At 40.5% G+C, this 18,341-nt stretch overlaps 1 protein-coding gene across 3 annotated transcripts in view; it reads right to left on the minus strand.

Annotated features, from left to right (window-relative positions):
• adgra2 (adhesion G protein-coupled receptor A2) overlaps window positions 1–18,341 on the minus strand; it is a 50,189-nt gene that overhangs the window by 19,421 nt on the left and 12,427 nt on the right. For all 3 annotated transcript variants that reach the window (XM_025053158.1, XM_025053159.1, XM_008336662.3), the window contains one exon: window positions 5,852–5,923. In XM_025053158.1, the coding sequence (XP_024908926.1) occupies window positions 5,852–5,923 (72 nt within the window). The remainder of the gene's footprint in view (window positions 1–5,851; window positions 5,924–18,341) is intronic.

The following is an 18,341-nucleotide window of genomic DNA, read 5'->3' on the forward strand; positions in this document are numbered from 1 at the left end:
ACTCGTCTTCCTTAATGTAAAGCAGATATTATGGAGTCAAATAGCGATACATCGGCCTGGGCATTTTGTGAACATAATGTGATAATAGTGTATATATTTTCCCTCCTGCTGACATTTATCTAAACATATCTGCACATTCTCTAGCTGCATGTCACTTTGGAGGTTTCTGTGCAAACTTCCCTCAATTCTTGTTACTAAAGAAGCATAAATCACAAGAAAGTCCTTATTTCCTGCTCATGAACAAAGTCGACAGGAGGTGTTTATTATAGTAATCTTGCATTTTTACTGCAAATACTGAATGTATGCCATGTAGATTTATAACATAGGAAGCCCATTCTCTCGGCCAAAATCCACTGTGCTGCCAACACTTAGAGCCTCTAACCAGTTGTGAGTACAAGCCTCACTTCTGCTTTTCAGACCTTTCTACCCTCAGCGCCCTGCTGATCCCTCATCCATCAGCATCACTGCCCTCTGCTCTCTCTCTCTCCCTGTAGGGTAAACTTGTCCGATAATTGTGTCCTGCTTGCCTTGTCCCGTGTCCCATGGTGCAAAGGGGCCTAGCTGGACAACAGCCAGCTTGCTATGGCCCCTTATGCTCATTATTCTCATTACTTTGCCTCAAATCAGAACATGCTGCTCAGATCTGTCTACAACTCATTAAGGTCTTTACTTATTAGTGGTGCTGCCAATGCAAGCACCTTTCAAAGTGGACAGTCACACAGGTGCAAAGGTACAGTACGACGGCCTGAGCTGCATGAATAAATGTGTGTGTTACACTTAGATATGAATCTGGAGTAGAATCATCAGGGAAGAGAGGTTCATATCTTGAAAATGTATTTTGGTCGGGTACAAGAAAAGTGACTGAGGAAAAGCAAATCCCTGCAAACCTGTGTGACTGTAACGATAAGATCATAGGTGTAGGGGAACTGCAGAGATATTAAGCTAATCCCGTTTTATGATTTAACATCAGACTTTAGACAAACCAAGCTACAGTAAAGCTTAAAAATCTTTGGTCAGAAGATTCTTCGCACTAGGATGAAATAAGAGAATTCGATCTATGACTTTACCTTAATATTGGGAAAAAAATCCAATATTCGAAATCATCAAAAGCAATGTGCATGTGCTGTCATCCTATTGGATAACAGAAATATCAATAAATTCTTAAATCCTACATCATAGATGGAGTTCACACCACATCTTTTCAGATGACCAGACTTCAGCTTTCTCGGATCACAGCAGAGCCCTCAGACTGTCTTCAACCTAAATGGACTGTGCAGGGGTGTAAATGCTTCAGGGTTTGGTTTCGTCGGACTTAACAATGTTGGCACAATGCGCCGTCAATTTGCATAGAGAAAGAACACCATCTTAGAAAAAGAGTTGTATGAGTCAACTGGTGTTTCATCGGAACTGGAAAGAAACAGGGTATTCCAAGTTCCAAATGTAGCTCTTGGATGGCAGGGCCGTTTGAAAAGCTACAAAAACATAGTAGTCCAGTAAAAAGGCAAAAACAAACAAGGCTAAATTGCTCCTCTGCACTTGGGTGGTTTGGCTGGTTATGAAGGCAGTAGTGGCTTTGAGAAGGTTTATCCCAATGAAAGGGCCAACTGTGTAGATTGCTGCACTGTCTGGCCCAGGGCTGGAGGAGGGCAGCCTTGCCTCGGAGCTGTGTTCTCCTACTAACACAGCAGATCAGTCTGCAGTTATATCTAAATAGATGACTGTGTCTGATAATGGATGTGAATATGCATCTCGTTTGACATTGGATACTGGCTAGACCAGGACTCAAGGTTTCCATACTGGGACACAGGTCCTGGTGAGTTACAGTACATTTTCTAGAATAAACATTGACTTTATACTAAATTTATAACCTAAATATAAACTATTGGTTAAGCCTGAGTTCACCTAAGGGGTCTCACATGAGCCGTGCATGAGGGCTGTTATTATTTTATATGACCTACAATTTGATATCAAGTTTTTGTGAACGCTGCTTCAAACTACATGGCTGTGGTGCAACAGCTGCTGTGGTAGACAGAGTAAACAGCACTCTTTGCACAAACAATACACAAACATTCTCTATTTCAACTCTGGCTGGCTCAGAGAAGCTAAACCAACCACTGAAGGACAGACTAATAATGACTCCCTGTTCAGGTATTCAGCCCTTCTAGCACTTACAAGCTAAATACCAAATGTTTCCAAGCATCCATTAAGAAAAATAAGAGATAATCATGTTGCCAACTTCTGAGGATCGGACAAATGACAGTGATGCTTTAACTACCCTAGGAAAGCGTTCAAATTCAAGATTAATACTGCTCTGTACTTGAAACCCATAAGGCCTTGTCACTGATGTGTTAATATATAATGATATGTTATGACTTTTGATGAAAATAAATTGTTTACTCTTTAGTTGGTCACATCGGGGTTGAGGTTACATTAAATAAGGTTGAGATTATTCAAGCCCAATAATATATATATATAATAAAGTTGAGTAGTTAAAAGGATTTCATTAATAAAAAAGAGTCAAGCAATTCTGTGTGTCTGTGTGTGTGTGTGTGTGTGTGTGTGTGTGTGTGTGTGTGTGTGTGTGTGTGTGTGTAGACCGGGAGGAAGACTGTTTATGTGTGTCTGGAAGAGGAAGAGATGCAGTGTTATTCCCTGATGTGTGTTTACTCAGCCCTACAGTGCTGGCCTTTGATAGCAGCACTGACCACATAATCTAAGGAACGGTTCACTACTGCTCCAAATGACATGCACATGTAGGAAACACAATGGAAAGGCTGAGAAAAGTCCATCAAATGTGATTCGGCACTGAAAGACGTGAGGGATTTCAACCTAACATTACAACCGCCGATAAATCTCACACCTGAATTAATTTCCTCAGGACCTTCCATCACAGCAACAATGAAATTCAATGTATCAATTTAGCACTTCAGGCATCAGCTTTCCCATGAGCTCAGATGTAATTATAAGCCGTGCAGGGCTCAATTAAAGGTTGAAGACGTCAGTGTGAGTGAGTGGACCTCCACCGCTGTGTGTCAACGAGCCAGCAGCCAGAGGTCCAGGCAGTGGAGGAAAATGTAGCCTGGATGATTTAGTGTTATGTCCTCTCCCTTACACTCAAATCTCCCGGAGTGATGGAGTGTGTGTGTGTTGTTGGTTGTGTGTTTGTGTGTTTGGCTAGATCCAGAGACCATTTTGCCTAAAATTCTGAGCTAAATCCCTCTGCTGACCACACCACTGTGGTGCTCTAGAAATAGATAAGTGTTATACACACACGGCTGGTTCTGTGGTTTTAAAACTGAAAAGATAGAAACTGAACTGTAAAAAAATAAAGGATGCAGTTATCTACACTTCTTATATGGTTCTCATTGTCCATAACCTGACCATCCGCTGCGGACATCAGCCTCAGCTAGCTGCATTAACACTGATCATTGTTGGTCTGTCAAGAAAATATGTATTAATAAAGTATTTTCTTTATTAATAGTGCCCCTAATGAGGATCTAATATTAAAAGTCCACTGTGTCCAAATGTCCAAAGTACTACTTCTCAGTCTGTTGTCCATTATCTTTCTGTTCCCAGATTCTTGGGTTATGCACCTCTAGCAAAACCCCTCCCTGCTGCCCCCTACCAGTTATATCACTGCTTCAGGTGCAAGGGCCAGTTGGTAGAAACTCAGGTTACCTGACACAGTGACCCCACAGCTCTACAGGGAACCTTGTATGCATTTAGAAAAACAAACAACTGTTCATTTTACACTGAAAACATTGAAGCTACAGACTTCTCCTGAGTTCATTATGTTTTTAATAACCTTAAATATCAGTCTGTTATTTTCCTGTCAGTTGTGGTATTAACCTACTAAGGAGAGAACAAGTGCAGTTAAGCTCAAAATTGTTCAACCATGACCTTCACATGTTATGCATAAAAATACCTCTATAAGAAAAATTGCTTCAGTAATTGATTGGTCTGTCTGCCTTCAGACCCAGCAGGTAGTTACTAATAAGGTAACCACTGCTGCAATTGCCAGATCTTTCTCTCAACCTCTATTTCTTCTCAAGAATTCATTTAGCTTCATGGGCGGTTGCTCTTTGAGTGGCATGTGGAACCAATATCCCCTCAACAAACTCATCCCTCCTTCTGAGTGCATGTATATACGTATGCATGTATAGCAGACGTAAGTGCCTCTGTGGAACTCCTCCATGTGTGCTCTAAGCTACCAGGATGTTATAAAGCTTTACTAGGTTTCTCACTAAAGAAAAACACCACACGTTGCTGTGAAAATTGTTTCTGGGATACAGGAATGTAGATGTAGTTCTCATATAAAAGAAGAAAGCCAGGAAACTGAAGGCCATGTGTAAAAACTCACCACCTTTTTCTCGAAAAAAAAAAAATATCCAAATGACTTCACACCACGCTTTTACAATGCATTTGAAATTGGATATTTGTAAAATATCTAATTGTTCACCATTTTGGTGTTAATTATTGATGTTTCTTCATATTAAAAGGATAAGAGTCAGCTGAAACACAAAGCCATAGAATGATATAATGGTAGTCATAGAGACCCCTAGGGGCAAAATGATTTTCATGTTTCAAAGTTAGTGGGCCAAGTCTCAACCAAGTCTCTGGTTGAATCACAGCTGAAACGCACATGTTCATTAAATTACTGTCATTACAGTAGTCCAGTGCTTTTCAAATATTTTCTGCAGTACACCCGTTTTCTACGTAGGACTGTTGTCAAGCCATAAACACATCCACAACTATATGCTATAACGTTTCATTGATTAATCTTTACTTAATACACTGTACTTCCTACAAAACTAGTACTCATTCACCAAAGAAAATACAAGATCTGTGCCCCCCACTATGGGAACCACTACAATAGTGACATATACTGACGTCAGGATACGTTGACAATTTAGTGCATTTTTGGATTAAGGTTAATGTTCATAAGCTCTACCATGGTTGGCTATTGACATGGCAGAAAGTGCTGTGTTGACCACGTCACCAAGGTTTGCCCCAGAGCAGTGTTTACCCCATGTTTACCAGATTTGGTCATCATATGGAACAGGTCAAATGAACATCTCTTGGGGGCATATGCTCTAAACTAATCATTTGATGTGGATTATTTGGTGGTTTTATGTCTTGTTCTAACGACATCTGCTTCAAAGAGATTTATCACAGCACTTAGTGGTTCATGAATTCTTCAATTCAGTGTTCACTGATGAAAAGCAACTGAAGGACTGTCAACAAAAACCCAAGTGTATCCTCCATATTATAACCAACTGAAATCTTCAGCAATGAAAGTGGAAGTTGCCGAAATAATGGTGTTAATATTCCAACACCCCAACGTTTGACCATATTCGGAAATATATATGATAGAGTTCCAGAGAGAAACACGACGCACGGGTTTCTTTCTGCTGCCCTGAAACCAAGTTGAAGAAAGAGAAGGAGCTCCTGTCTTACTCCTGTCTATCTCCTGTCTCACACCTCATTCACAGCTACTGAGGAGGAACAGACTGCCAACATCACCTCCTCCCTCACATTGCCCTTATCTCTTCCCGCTGTTCCTGTGGAGTGGGCCTTACTTGATAATGAAGCACCAGAGTGTAATTATGTGAACTTCTAAACATAACTCTGTGATAGTCATTGTGAGTGGATCATCTTCCCTGTTGGACAGAAGCCGACCAGTGGACTGTAGAGCTTCTTAGATCCTACTGATACACTCTCTCTGTTTCTCTACAACAGGCCCAGTGACATGCAAAAACACCAGCTACCCACAGACAAGCATCAGCAAGAATGTAGATAAACAAAATCTCCCAAAATAAAGTTTGTTGAAAAAGTAAAAAAATGTACTTACAGCTTTTCTACAGCGGAAAGTCCAAAGAAGGATCCGTTTTTCAAAGTTCGAATCTTGTTGTGGCTCAGTATCCTATAAAAGAAATCGAGAAAACGTACAGTTAGAAAAAGGAGACACAAAACAACAGACATTTGTTTTACATTAAATTTCAACCAAACTCATAGGCAGCAGACATGTCCACTGGGCTGTGCAGTCTGAGATTAGCCTGAGCAGGAAGATTAGCCAAAGATGTTTCCAATTAATGCTAAAGACAACGTAGAACATCAAGATTAGGAGGGAAGTTCTAATCTTGATCATCGTTCTGCATAAATTTTCACATCAAAAGGACAAACTTCAACATCAAACCAACGGCGGCGCAGACCATGTTAATTGGCTCTTTCCTACGGGAGAATCACTTAGCTGGAAGCAGTCTTATCAGTAGTGAGACCAGAGACATTTGGGAGTCTCTGGATGTTGGGTAGTTTTGTTTGACAGAGGGGTCATGAGAAATGGATAGTCTGCTGTCAGTTACTCAGTACAGTAATAGTCAGTCAGCAAGGTTACCTCCACCGGTCACCTAGCTCTATAGCAGAGCTGATCACTGTCACTTCAGCTTATTTGAGTTAATGATGTACACCTGTGTTCGGGCTGAAAGTCTGAGCTGACATTAAAAGTAAAAGCAAGTTATGACAATATATCAGGTACTGTAAATGAAACAACCTCCTATTTCATCCCAAAATATCAAAATTAAAAGCCATCATGGACAAAGATGCTTCGGTAAACCCTCTGAGAGAAGACATGGTGCCTCTACAATAACTCTTTTAATTACAAAGCAAATTCTGTGGATCTAATACAAAAAGTACTCCGAGGTATTCTGTTTATATAGTCCATGTTCCTGGATGTTTGGTGTTTCATGAAGTTCCTAAAATGCACTAATTTGGACACAAGGATAAAAAAGAAATACCTAAGTTATAATTAAACCACTAACCAGATCCCTGCCTGCTGGTGGTCAGGCTCCCTCTGCAGAAGACAGTGGTATTTAATTTAACAAGTGTCAAATCCAAACCTGGACCTGGACACCTGTTGTTTTTGTATGTTAGTTGTTTCAGTTACTTTTCTTTTTTATTAGCATTGATTCCTGGCCTGTGCTCAGCAGAAGCTGAGGGTGCAGAACAGGGGGTGTTCTCTGTGTTGGGAACAGCCCGTCATCATTAACACACCCTTCAGTTTCTCGTCATCTTCACCCCAACCACATGTCGCTTAATGGGCTGTTTGCAACGTCGTGTTCCAAAACGGGAGACTGGAGTGGTGTGTGTGTGTGTGTGTGTGTGTGGATATCCTTTTAAAAAAAATGGAAGCTGACTGTGAACTGAACACACCGAGAGATTTACCGACTCAGCAGCAGCAGAACCAGTTGGCAGCCCCCACTCCTTCCCATCATACCCCAACTCCTCAACCCTCCCCTTCCTCCCCCATTTCCTGCCACATCAATAAAAACACCGCCCTTAGCTTTAGCTCCTTCCAACTTAGTTAATGACCAGATTTTAAAATGTGAACATTAGCACAAAATGGTCCGAGTTACATCACCACCACAGTGACTACACCAACACCAGCAACATCAGGATGGACATCTTCTCTGTACTCCTCAAACTGAAATTTTCCTGATGGTGTTAACTCAGAATTCATCTTGTTGGTTGTTCTGTGCCAGAACATATGTGAAGGAAATTGCTTTATCCAAAATGTTAAATTGATGTTATTACAAATAACAGGTTCAACTTTGGTGGAACCTATGAATACAATCTACCCAAATTAGAAAGTCTGTATGGGAACAAATCAGATATTAGGCGAGACAAGAGGAAAATCTCTGGTGTTGTAGCCCGCAACTGAACCTGTGACTTCTGGACCTTAAGGTCTCCCACTAGACGTTGGGCACAATATCTGTTTTATAACTGGATGCAGGCCTCAGATGAAAGCTACAGAGGATCCGGAACTGCCTGAATAATTCAATACAGATAGAGAAAGAGGAGAAAGTCGCATCTGGCAAAGAAACTAACTGACTAATTCAAAACAGGCACTTTAGATACAGATAGTTCCTTTTCCACTAAGCTTATTATGTGGAAAAAACAATTAGTCTGAGCCCTGTGACTGTGTGTGTTTGGTTTGTTGGGGCGTGGGTTGCTTAAAATGTTTGCAGTCATGCGTGTTTTTAAATTTGCAGGTAAAAATATGATTTAGCCTCCATTGCAGTTTTCTCTTAAATGTATGCAGGTGTGTTTATATATCAGAGAACTGAGCAGCTGAACATTGAGTGACATGGAAGTCAACCGCAGTTTATATGATTATATGAAGACATTTCAACACAATATTAGTGTTTGAATCTGAACTCAGGGACCCTGACAGCTGGTGAAACACCAAAAACAAACAAAGACAAAATCACACACGGACCAAAGCTTCCCTCAGACAACAAAGGTGCAGATTTCCAGGAATGTGGGGGTAGGAGTAGCAGGGCCTGAAAACTACTGTATAATCACCAAAGATGTTTGGAAGGGCAACTGTAGAGACGGACATTGTTCTTTCATAAACAATGCACGTGGAGTAGGACTCTGTAAAAGAGGGAGAGGGGCTGAACTCTGTAAACAGACAGAAATAGTATGCATTCCCATCAGGCTAAACAGGAAACCCAGCCAATTAACTGTTTATTCAAAACTGGGTTCCAGAGGTCAGAAGTTGCTGGGAGAGCACTTCCTGGACTGCCAGCAGACAGACGAAGCAGTGTCCGGAGACAGGTGACAGCTGAGGGACATGGAGAGTGTGTCATTTAGTTGATGCATGTTCCCTGCTTAGTAACAGGAACCATTTTCTAAGAGATAAACTGTTCTAACAATGGCTCCTTGTATTTCCAAGATCATAACATTTACCAAATGTCATCTGTGAAATAAAGGGGCCACCAGTTCCTGGGGTCACATCCTGCGTCCTCGATGTCCTCCTCACCAGAGGAGTCAGTGTCCTGGTTACTGCTGTACTTTGGAGAGGAGTGATCGAATTCAAGGGGAAAGTAAGATAAAATGCTGCTGGTGTGATGTTCCAAAGTTAATCTGCATTTCTGACTCACATTGAACATTCAACTTTTAACTGCATAAAAGTTTTTATTTGCATAAAAGTCTAAGTCTAAAAAAGAAGCTCAGAAGATCATGATATAGTGCAAAAAGAAGAAGTGAACTTTGTAGGTCTGTTTGATGGGTTCTCATTCCCACACAGATCATATAGTAGGTTCTCAACCTGAGGTCATTTGACTGGACCAGGTCCTGTGCTCCTGGTCCTGGTTCATTATCCTACCTGCTGGTTGACAGAGGATACATTGAAAATTCTTCTAAGGAAGTGTTTCCCAAACTTTTTTTCTGGGGACCCACATTTTAAAAGTCACAAACCTTCGCGACCCAAGTCAATAGACATTATGCGTATACTCCTGGGAAACACCTGACACACACAAAAAAGAAAAAGCCTGTCTTGAAAAACAACATTCTTAGGCATCCTGCAGTGCTCTTTAACCACTTTGTAACAAACTGTTGTATGTTTTAAACATAACTATTATCACAGTATGTCGTCATTAGATATGTTACACAACAAAAACTAATTAAAGGAATGTCTAAAGAAAACATAAGGATCACAGAAGTAATGAGAAGAAACCAGGGTTACGTTCAGCCCAGCAGACAGTTTCACACAAAAGATTATTTAAAGATGTACAGACAGAACGTCATTGCTGACGTCAAACATGTCAACCGTCTGACTCTGACTTTATCTACGTTCTTTAGTGGATCTCTTGGTCTGATTAATAAAAATAATGTTGGTCTGAGCACAGAGGAAACCACGTCACTTTATGTTTTAATATAGTCTACAAATAACACAAGAACACACCTGAACACACCTTGACTCGGTCATGAACACAACACTGTCACTTGACGCATGATTAGACTGAAGACAGACAGGTTTAACAAAGAGCTTCCTAATCAAACAGCAGCAGAAGGCCTGGCGTCTGCTCAGCCCTGTTTTCATTAGTCTTGACTGTACACCAGTGGCCTGTTAATTGACATCAGTGGCAGATCAGATGGCACATTGACTTACTGTGCTTCCATGAACAATGATCTACATGATACATGGCACGATATTGTGTTAACGTGGTCCAGACCCAGGCTGGTATCCAAGTCCTCCTCATCCACTTAACTCTTTCAGGCCATACAAAGGCCTGGGAGAAATCAGCTGCTTCTAATTGAATTCATCCAATCAATGTTTTAAAAACCAAAAACAGACATGTTGGGCTCCAGGATCTCTTTTCTCATTATATCTAACTCATTTATGTCCAGATCAAAAAACCTGGGAGGAAGGGGTCGAACGCAACAAGAAGCCAGACATTAGCTCCCATTGTGTAAGTTCACTTACATGGAGCAGGAGGTCAAACAGGGTCATTACAGGATTATTACTTAATTACTGCACAGAACAAAAACTGATTACACTGTCTAAAACAGAGAGATTTTTAACATTATAAGAAAAACAATTCAACTAAATGAAAAGAAAGTGTATTCACTGGAGATGGACCAACATTTTTTTGATGACTCTGACTTGGCAACTCATCCAGCCGATGGATATTTGACTTAATGTTGCAGTGCCTTTAGTAAACAAGTGTCAGAATCTTTGGCGAACTATGACCACACATATGAGGAATTTGTCTGTTTTTTTTTATTATTTCCATTCTTAGGCTTAAAAGTAAATAAAGTAAAGAACATTACAGGTTTGAGACACGAGAACAAGAGACAGAGAGTGAAAACTGAAAAGTATATGTAAATGTAGGCTCCAGGAATAAAGTACAACTGACTGAGTTGCTGTAAGATGACAGACACATTGGACCAACAACCAAAAAGTAAAGTCAGGGTCAATTAAGCTCAGGAGAAAACAACTGATATAATGTTAGGAGGAAACACAAACACACGTCAGCTCCCATTTCTACAGCAGACTAAGGGAAAACAATAGAATTAAAAATGTATTAAATTAGCAGTTTTCATGATGAATTAAATGTCACAGTAGGAGAAGGAAAGGTTTCAAAATAATGCAGGAGACATTTCAGGACTTAACCAGACGCCAATGAAGGGATTTTAAAGCTTTCATGAAAGAGCTCCATAAAAAGTATCTTTGGTACAGGCAGACAAGTGCCTGAAATGACGTTAGTCCCACTCAAGTTTTGTTCTGACCTGTGTTGTTTCAGTCTTGTGTCAGAGGTGCAGCCAGGGAAGAGCTGTTCTTTCAGAACAGTATGACTGGCGTCACATTTTATAGTCCCAAATAATGAACACCTGTGAGAGATGCTAACATTATATAGCATCAAGCTCAGAAATATTTAGCTCCTAACCATCGGTATTTACCAATGGTCATTGGTAAATACTACATAACAGATGTATGTTACTATTCTACAGTAGATAATATAGTACAGATAGTGTTAACATGGTGTTACTATGCAGTAACATCATGATTTACTATATTCTCTACTGTACTTTGCTGCTGTAAACACTGAATCTCACCAGTGTCGGTGAGATTCAGTGTCTTGACTTATAGTGCTGTACAGTATGTTGTATAGCACTTGTAATAATAACAAAAGAGGTTCAAAAGGTAAGCTCTCAATGGTGTCCTTTCTTTTAAATGTACTGCACAGAAATAGCACAGATAGAACTACATTAAATGTTGTAGTTTTTTCATCTACTGTTTTTTAAACAACAGTGCTGAGTGATGAAATCCTCCAGATCTCTCCTTGAATCAAATCAGTTACATCTGTACCTTTTCTACTTTCTGCCATCCCTGCTGTCTAACAGACAATTATTATTTAAAAATAAATAAATAAATAAAATAAAAAAATATTAGTACTTTGCTGCACGTTTGGAGATGAAGGGCCTGGGTTGCTCAACATTTCACTGTTGTCTGCTGGAGTGTTAGAGAGTGAAAGCAGTATAAAGTCTGTTGTCTACTAAACCACAGCAGCTCCTCCCTGCACCATGCCACTCACTTTGTTGGTTTGCTCAATTTGCTTCCTAAAGCCACAAAGCCTTTGCAGGCCACACAGGGGCACAACAACATGTTACCAACAGTACTGGCTCAGTGATGTTCTTCCTCCCTCACTGCACACTGTCTTACAACAACTGACACTGTGAGCCTGGCCCAGCCTCTTGTGTACCCAGATACCTGTGTGTGGGGAGAAAACTGCAACGCTTATTTTGTGTGTTCAGCTGCTTTTGGTTTTGGGTCACCGTCAACCAGTCACTTCTTTGACAGAGGAATCATCTCTGTGGTGCAGCTGGAAGGCCTGCTGTGCAGTTGTGCAGCACCAACACAGGCAGCAGTGGCTGAACACAGTCCCTCAGCGTTTCCACATCACAAAAGTGCAGTAGGAGAGAGGAGAAAAAAAACACATCCCTCTCTCTACTGTCTCAACCACAGCTCATATCCTGCAAACCCAGATTCAAGATGTTTCTGTGGTTACCACTGAAGGTTGGCAGCCATCCTCAATCCTACGCCTTTAAAAGCAGCACACGCCACATGACCTTAGGAATCCTGTTTACTCAGATATTGCAGGTTATAGATGAGTTCATGTTTTATGATGCATATATATATACATACATATATATATATATATATATATAAATGTACACTATATGTATATACATATATATAGTCCTAGCTACTAGAAGAACAAATATGCTAATGCTACAAATTCACAAATTCACAAATTCGTGTTTTTACATGATGAGCTGGGTTTTTACATAGTAATAATTAATCAGGTTAAAACATTAACAATATATCAAACCACCATTCCAGAAACATTGGTTACCAGGCCACACAGACAAAATAAAAATATTTGAATTTTTCTTCAAATTTTTATGCTGTGCTTTTACCCTTCTGTCCACTCCTCTTCTCAGCATCAAAGATTCGTCAATGGAGAGCTTCGTCAAAAATGTAGGTTGATAAGGTTGATTTGGTGATATAAAAATACTTTAATAGTACCACCACTATTATGGTAAATGCTTTAACTCTTCATTCCAATATTTCTTTTAGATCTTTTTTTGTTGTTGTTGTTCACTTCAGTGTATAATGGAAATGTGACCACTATCAGACTGAATAACTTTTAAAATTGTTGGGAGATCTTTTTTCATCAGTTGAATGAACGTTCCTGCTTCTCAGAGCTGGGGCAGCTACAGCATTTTTCTGCCTAAGCACAAACCCCAGGGGGCAGAAACCAGCCGAAGCCAGTGTGTTAACACACTGGTGTAATGAACACGTAATTGAATGGATTAATCTGTTCATGCATCTGTCCAATGTTTTTTCATACATATTTACAGCTTCTGGATTGTCTCTAAACGTAGGAGGCATCAACGGGAAACATTCCCAAGAATCCAAGTTTCACCTCAGTTATTTTGCAAAATATTTAATCAGTCTCTACTCAGACTGAGGACTGAAGGTCAAAGGTTACCGCTGCTGCAGGGCTCTGGTAAAAATCACCCTTCAAATGATAATTAATGGTGTTAAAGAGGGATTTGTGTTTACTGTAGTTAGAATTCATAAACCGACTAAGAGTCTCATTTTCCTGCTGTTATAGTGAAAGAAGATATGCAGCTGATGGAGGTTCTAGAGCAGAGACGTGGTGATAGAGAGATATGGACACAACCTTAGTGAAAGGAGAGAGGTCATGGGAAAACTACCACTAAATGTAACAAAATGATGACAGACAAAATTCAGAAGAAAAATACCACAGAGATTGGGATAAATGGAGACTAGACAGAAACTGCTTTAACATCTACTCTCTAGCCTACTGTAGATACAGTAAATATGATATACTGCACACACTGTAGGACCCTCCCGTTTAAACCCCTGCAGCAGAGCAGACGGCCACAATTATGAACCAAAATCAGTTCGGTGGAAATATTAGGACACGTGACTGTGGTTCATACACTGACAACTTCCAGCCTGTAAATGCAGTGGAGAAATACTGTTTAAATATGACAGTTTTTGCTCATTTATCACTGACAAAAATACAAACACCAAAGTCCAGCGGGGTCAGCAGAGGTCAGCCAGTGCAGGTAACTAAAATAAAGGCAATCAAAACAAGCCAATGGGCCGGCATGTAAACATCATTTGACTCTGGATTGGTCTCTTGCCCTTGAGGACCACACGCGAGTGAAACACTAGAACTCTTGAAAAGAGATTGGTAAAGTGCCATATATCCACTCCGGATTCAGGGACCAATGGGAGCCAGATAATGAGGGTGATTTTCAGAGCCAGGCTCAGGGTGTCATTATTGAATTAAGCCTAGTTTAATTAACACACTGAGCCCTTATTGCACCTAAAGGTGTGTGTGTGTGTGTTTGTGTGTTACAGCGGTGAAACAGGAAAAAGGTGGAATTTTCCTAAAGATAATTAAATAAGATTATCCACTTTACAGCAGAGGATTGTGGGAGTGCAGTTAATTTTCTCAAACAAGATCAGTGTGTGTGTTTTTTTAACTTTCTGGCCCATGCTGAATTTGCAGGGTATTGGTTGTTCAGTGCCAGGCGGTAAACTGAATGAACATGACAGCATTTCCCTTCATACACACATCTAACACAGAGCCATCACAGTAATGAGAGTGGACGTTGTGGATCTATGGAATATTGTGGTTAAACCAAAAGATGGATTAAAAAATGTTATTACTTTATTTGGCTGTTAGCAGGTTTTCCACAGTGGCTCTCCTCCACCCACATGCCAGCTCTAATAGATGCACAGTCACAAAGAGCTGCTGTGGAGTCTGGACCTCAGGAACAAGGAGCTGCGTTCTGTCACATTTCAGAGTCAGTTAAGAGTCTTTTTAAAACCTCTGGGTTCAGTTAGAGCTGATTTCAAACTGAACCAAGTCTCATAATGCATAATGGTTAGACTGGGAACACACTGGACTGGAGCTCCACTGGTGATGTAGGTCGTCAACATATCTGGGTCATGACGATTCACATGTTACTATGTGTGTACACTGGATTATTTCTGCTTTTTAAATTTCTTAAATGTAATACTTTTAGCAAATATCACAAACTGAGTGAAGTGTGTTTTTTATGACATGGATAATGGACTGTGTTTGTATATGAGAGGAGTTTGTGATTTTTAATACTTTTTTTTTCTTTTGTCTGAGGCTGGCTGTACTGTAGTCTTGAATTATTTTGTTGTGTATTTATTTTTAGTAAATTGTCATTTAAAGAATTAGAGAAAAAAAATAAAAGAACTATGATTCATTTACTGCCAAGGATCCCATAAGTCCTGTTCTGTGAGGACAGTCTGATGATAAAGGCTGAGGTTGATGGACAGAGGACGGACGGCAAGCGTGAGTAGAACATTCTCTCAGGCCATGAGTTTGCCGCAGCATCTTTGTCTTGACAAGCATTTACAAAAGGCCTTCAGACTCTTCAGCATCACCCATATATCTAAAAGGGACGGGGGAGCCAGCTCGGCCACTGGTCTGCACTCTCCTCTGCAGGCGGACCTTGTCACGGCACTGAGTACAACAGAGAGACTGAACGCCTTGCAGCACAACAGGCACTTTCGCAGCGAATGCATGTGAAGATGTCAATGCAGCCATTGTGGCGAGCCCACCACAGGCCATGTATGCCAGCCAGAGGGGAACACTGCCAACTTTATGCTTCATTTACTGTCTGTTGCTGAAAGGAGCATCCATGTAATTGCATGTCAAATATTTTTTTTGTCAAATGTTTGTCATGGGAAAAATCATCAAACCTGGAGGAGAGGGGCAAAAAGAGTGCAATACTGTAGAAATGGACATCTGCAACAGTGTATTTTACTGAATATGCTCAAAATATAATGACAAGGAATATTAAACATGATCTCAGCTCAGAAAAGACAGTCACATGATCATCAGAACCGGCTTTGTAGCCATCAAGTGATACGAGATGCATGGCAAGCAGCAATGTTTTGTAATGTAGTTTTTAAGAGCAGGGTGGAGGGAGGTTACGAAAAATTGAATAATTTTCTGTAATATTTTTCACACATCAGCTGTGAAATTGTTGCTGCCATGGAATTACGAGTGGAAACAAGTATAAACAAGTACATCCAGCTGTGGTTTATTTTACGCTATTTCAACTTTTATTTTAGTCATTGCCATGATATTTAGAATGTGTCTCTGTCCAGGGTGTTGCTTTGTACCAGTCAGGTGAGCTCAGGTATAAGCACAGGGGGGAAAAAATTATAACCAAAACTATTTTGTTACATGTTTTCCATTTAAGTCCAGACATATTTGCGAGTCATGTTTCCACTGAAAAAATCAGATTCTATAAAAAAAGTGGATAAATTATTAAAACACATTTTTATTTAAGTTTAGTAATTTTGACCCACAGTTCAATTCTTTTTAAAGTTTTATCAGTAACAATTTTAATCTGTTAGAGATGTTCAGGACAACTTGGAACACTAACCCAGTTGTTTGTATAATTTGTTTTTGTTTAATTTTGTCTTTTATGGGGTGAAACTTCTGTCCAACGTGTCACAATGGTAGAAACACTCTTAAGTCTGTTGTTCAGTAGTAATGTTGCTTTACTACGGTTCCCTATCACAGTTTCCTGCCTTCAGGAAAGACCTGTGGCAACCACTTATTACAGAGTGTACAGCATTGTGCTGCGCTTACCAGGCTAGTGGTTTGTGGCTGTGTGTGTGTGTGTGTGTGTGTATGCAGGGTTTAAGATGCATAACTGTGAGAGGGATCAGGTTTATTTATACTGAAAGTGTGTGCGTACGTGCAAACCTGCAAGTGTATGCATGTGTGTGTCTGTGTGTGTGTGTGCATAAGTGGTCGAGAAAAAAAAAGTCTAAAATTAAAATCTGGGTTTTTGAAATGTCTCTAATTAGAGAGGGGAGGACTGAGGCCTATTTTCAGAGCTGTGGCCACGCACGCCCTTCCCATATGTGTGTGCACTGCTAAACAGAGACACACAAAAGCACAGGCTGCAACCATGCTGCACTCTTTAGTGTGTGTGTGTGTTGGAGGAAGAGGTGGGGCAGGGGGAATAAATTCTGCTCCCGGATTTCCTTTTTTCCGCAGAAGTCATTTGACATATTTGTATTTGTTAAAGCTGAAAACACTTTTCTCTATTCTCCTGCAGTGAGAATGCAAATATATCTGCTGACGTGAGCAGAGACTGCTCTGGTGAAGGAAGGACGAACAGATCATGTCCAACCATCCGAGTAGGTGCACTTTTATGTTTTGCCTCACTCATATATTTCCTATACAACAAGAACAAGAAATATAACGTGCGTTCCTGGCCGTGGTGCAGACGATTTAAAATCTGTGTTACCGTAAAGCTGCACAATAATTTACGGCAATATTTACAGTCAAAGACAAAGTGGAGACAAACCGAAGTGCAGAGTTTATGGCTGCACGACAGGAACACAATAGTCACTTTAATCACCATCCACAGTGTTTTTACACATTTTAATGAGGCAATTTAGTAAGTTTAGCCCTGTGAGGCAGTAAGTGGAATGTGGTGAATGTCTGACTGACACTGTCTCAGTGGTCTCATAACCAGTCGTTGATTTCTGCACAGAAACTAAGTGTATTTCTGCAACGAGTTGACCAAAAACCTTGATAACAATAGTGTCTGCACCAACATCAGTTGGTTTTACCTGATTTGATGATAGTAGGTGTCGCTGAAGTCACAGCACTGCCACACAGCCACATTTCCATCATCTAGTCTTTGCCCCTTTGACTTTATACTACTTTAACTACTCAACCTCAGTTGTTTCTCTGATCTGATCCTTTCTAATCCCGGTCATCGGGTCATCGTTCATCTGTTACCTACTTCAGGAGTAAGTATATCAGAAAATTAGAGCACGCACGTGCACACACACACATACTCAGACAGAAGCCACAGGCATCCCCACTATAGTCTCCCATTATATCCATCTGTATCCATGTGTTGACGACCCAGAGCAGGAACTGGGAGCCGCTGCGGTCAAACACAGGGAGAAGGAAGTTAGCACTGGCAGAGAAAAGTCGGAGTCAGGCATATTTCGAGTAAGATAAGATGTCAAGTTGGTGGGGAAATAAAGAAAGAGGGGGAGGAAGTAAAATAACAAAAGGCCAGTTACAAATTTAAGATTACGGCAACAAAACAGGGCTGTGAGCAGATTTGGAAAAATCACAACTTCAACTGAACAAATCACTCAGTATTTAAACAGCTGGAAAGGTACAGAGAAGTTAGACATGTGGAGGTGGTCATGTTACCTTGACCTGTAGGGGTCACCATTAAACCACACCGTGTGTGTCATTGGCAGGTGCTATAGCTCAATATAGAGCCCCCAGTATCCAATGTCAGGTCTTTGTTTGCTGTTTTGATTTTTTGGCTGCTCCACCTCACATATGTGGAGAGTGTACCCCCCCAGGCTGCCGCCCCCCTCCTCTCAACACCTCACTCCACATAAATAAACCCAATAGCTGCAGGAA

Source organism: Cynoglossus semilaevis, chromosome Z, assembly GCF_000523025.1.
Source record: "Cynoglossus semilaevis isolate Cse_v1.0 chromosome Z, Cse_v1.0, whole genome shotgun sequence".
Classification (NCBI taxonomy): Eukaryota; Metazoa; Chordata; class Actinopteri; order Pleuronectiformes; family Cynoglossidae; genus Cynoglossus; species Cynoglossus semilaevis.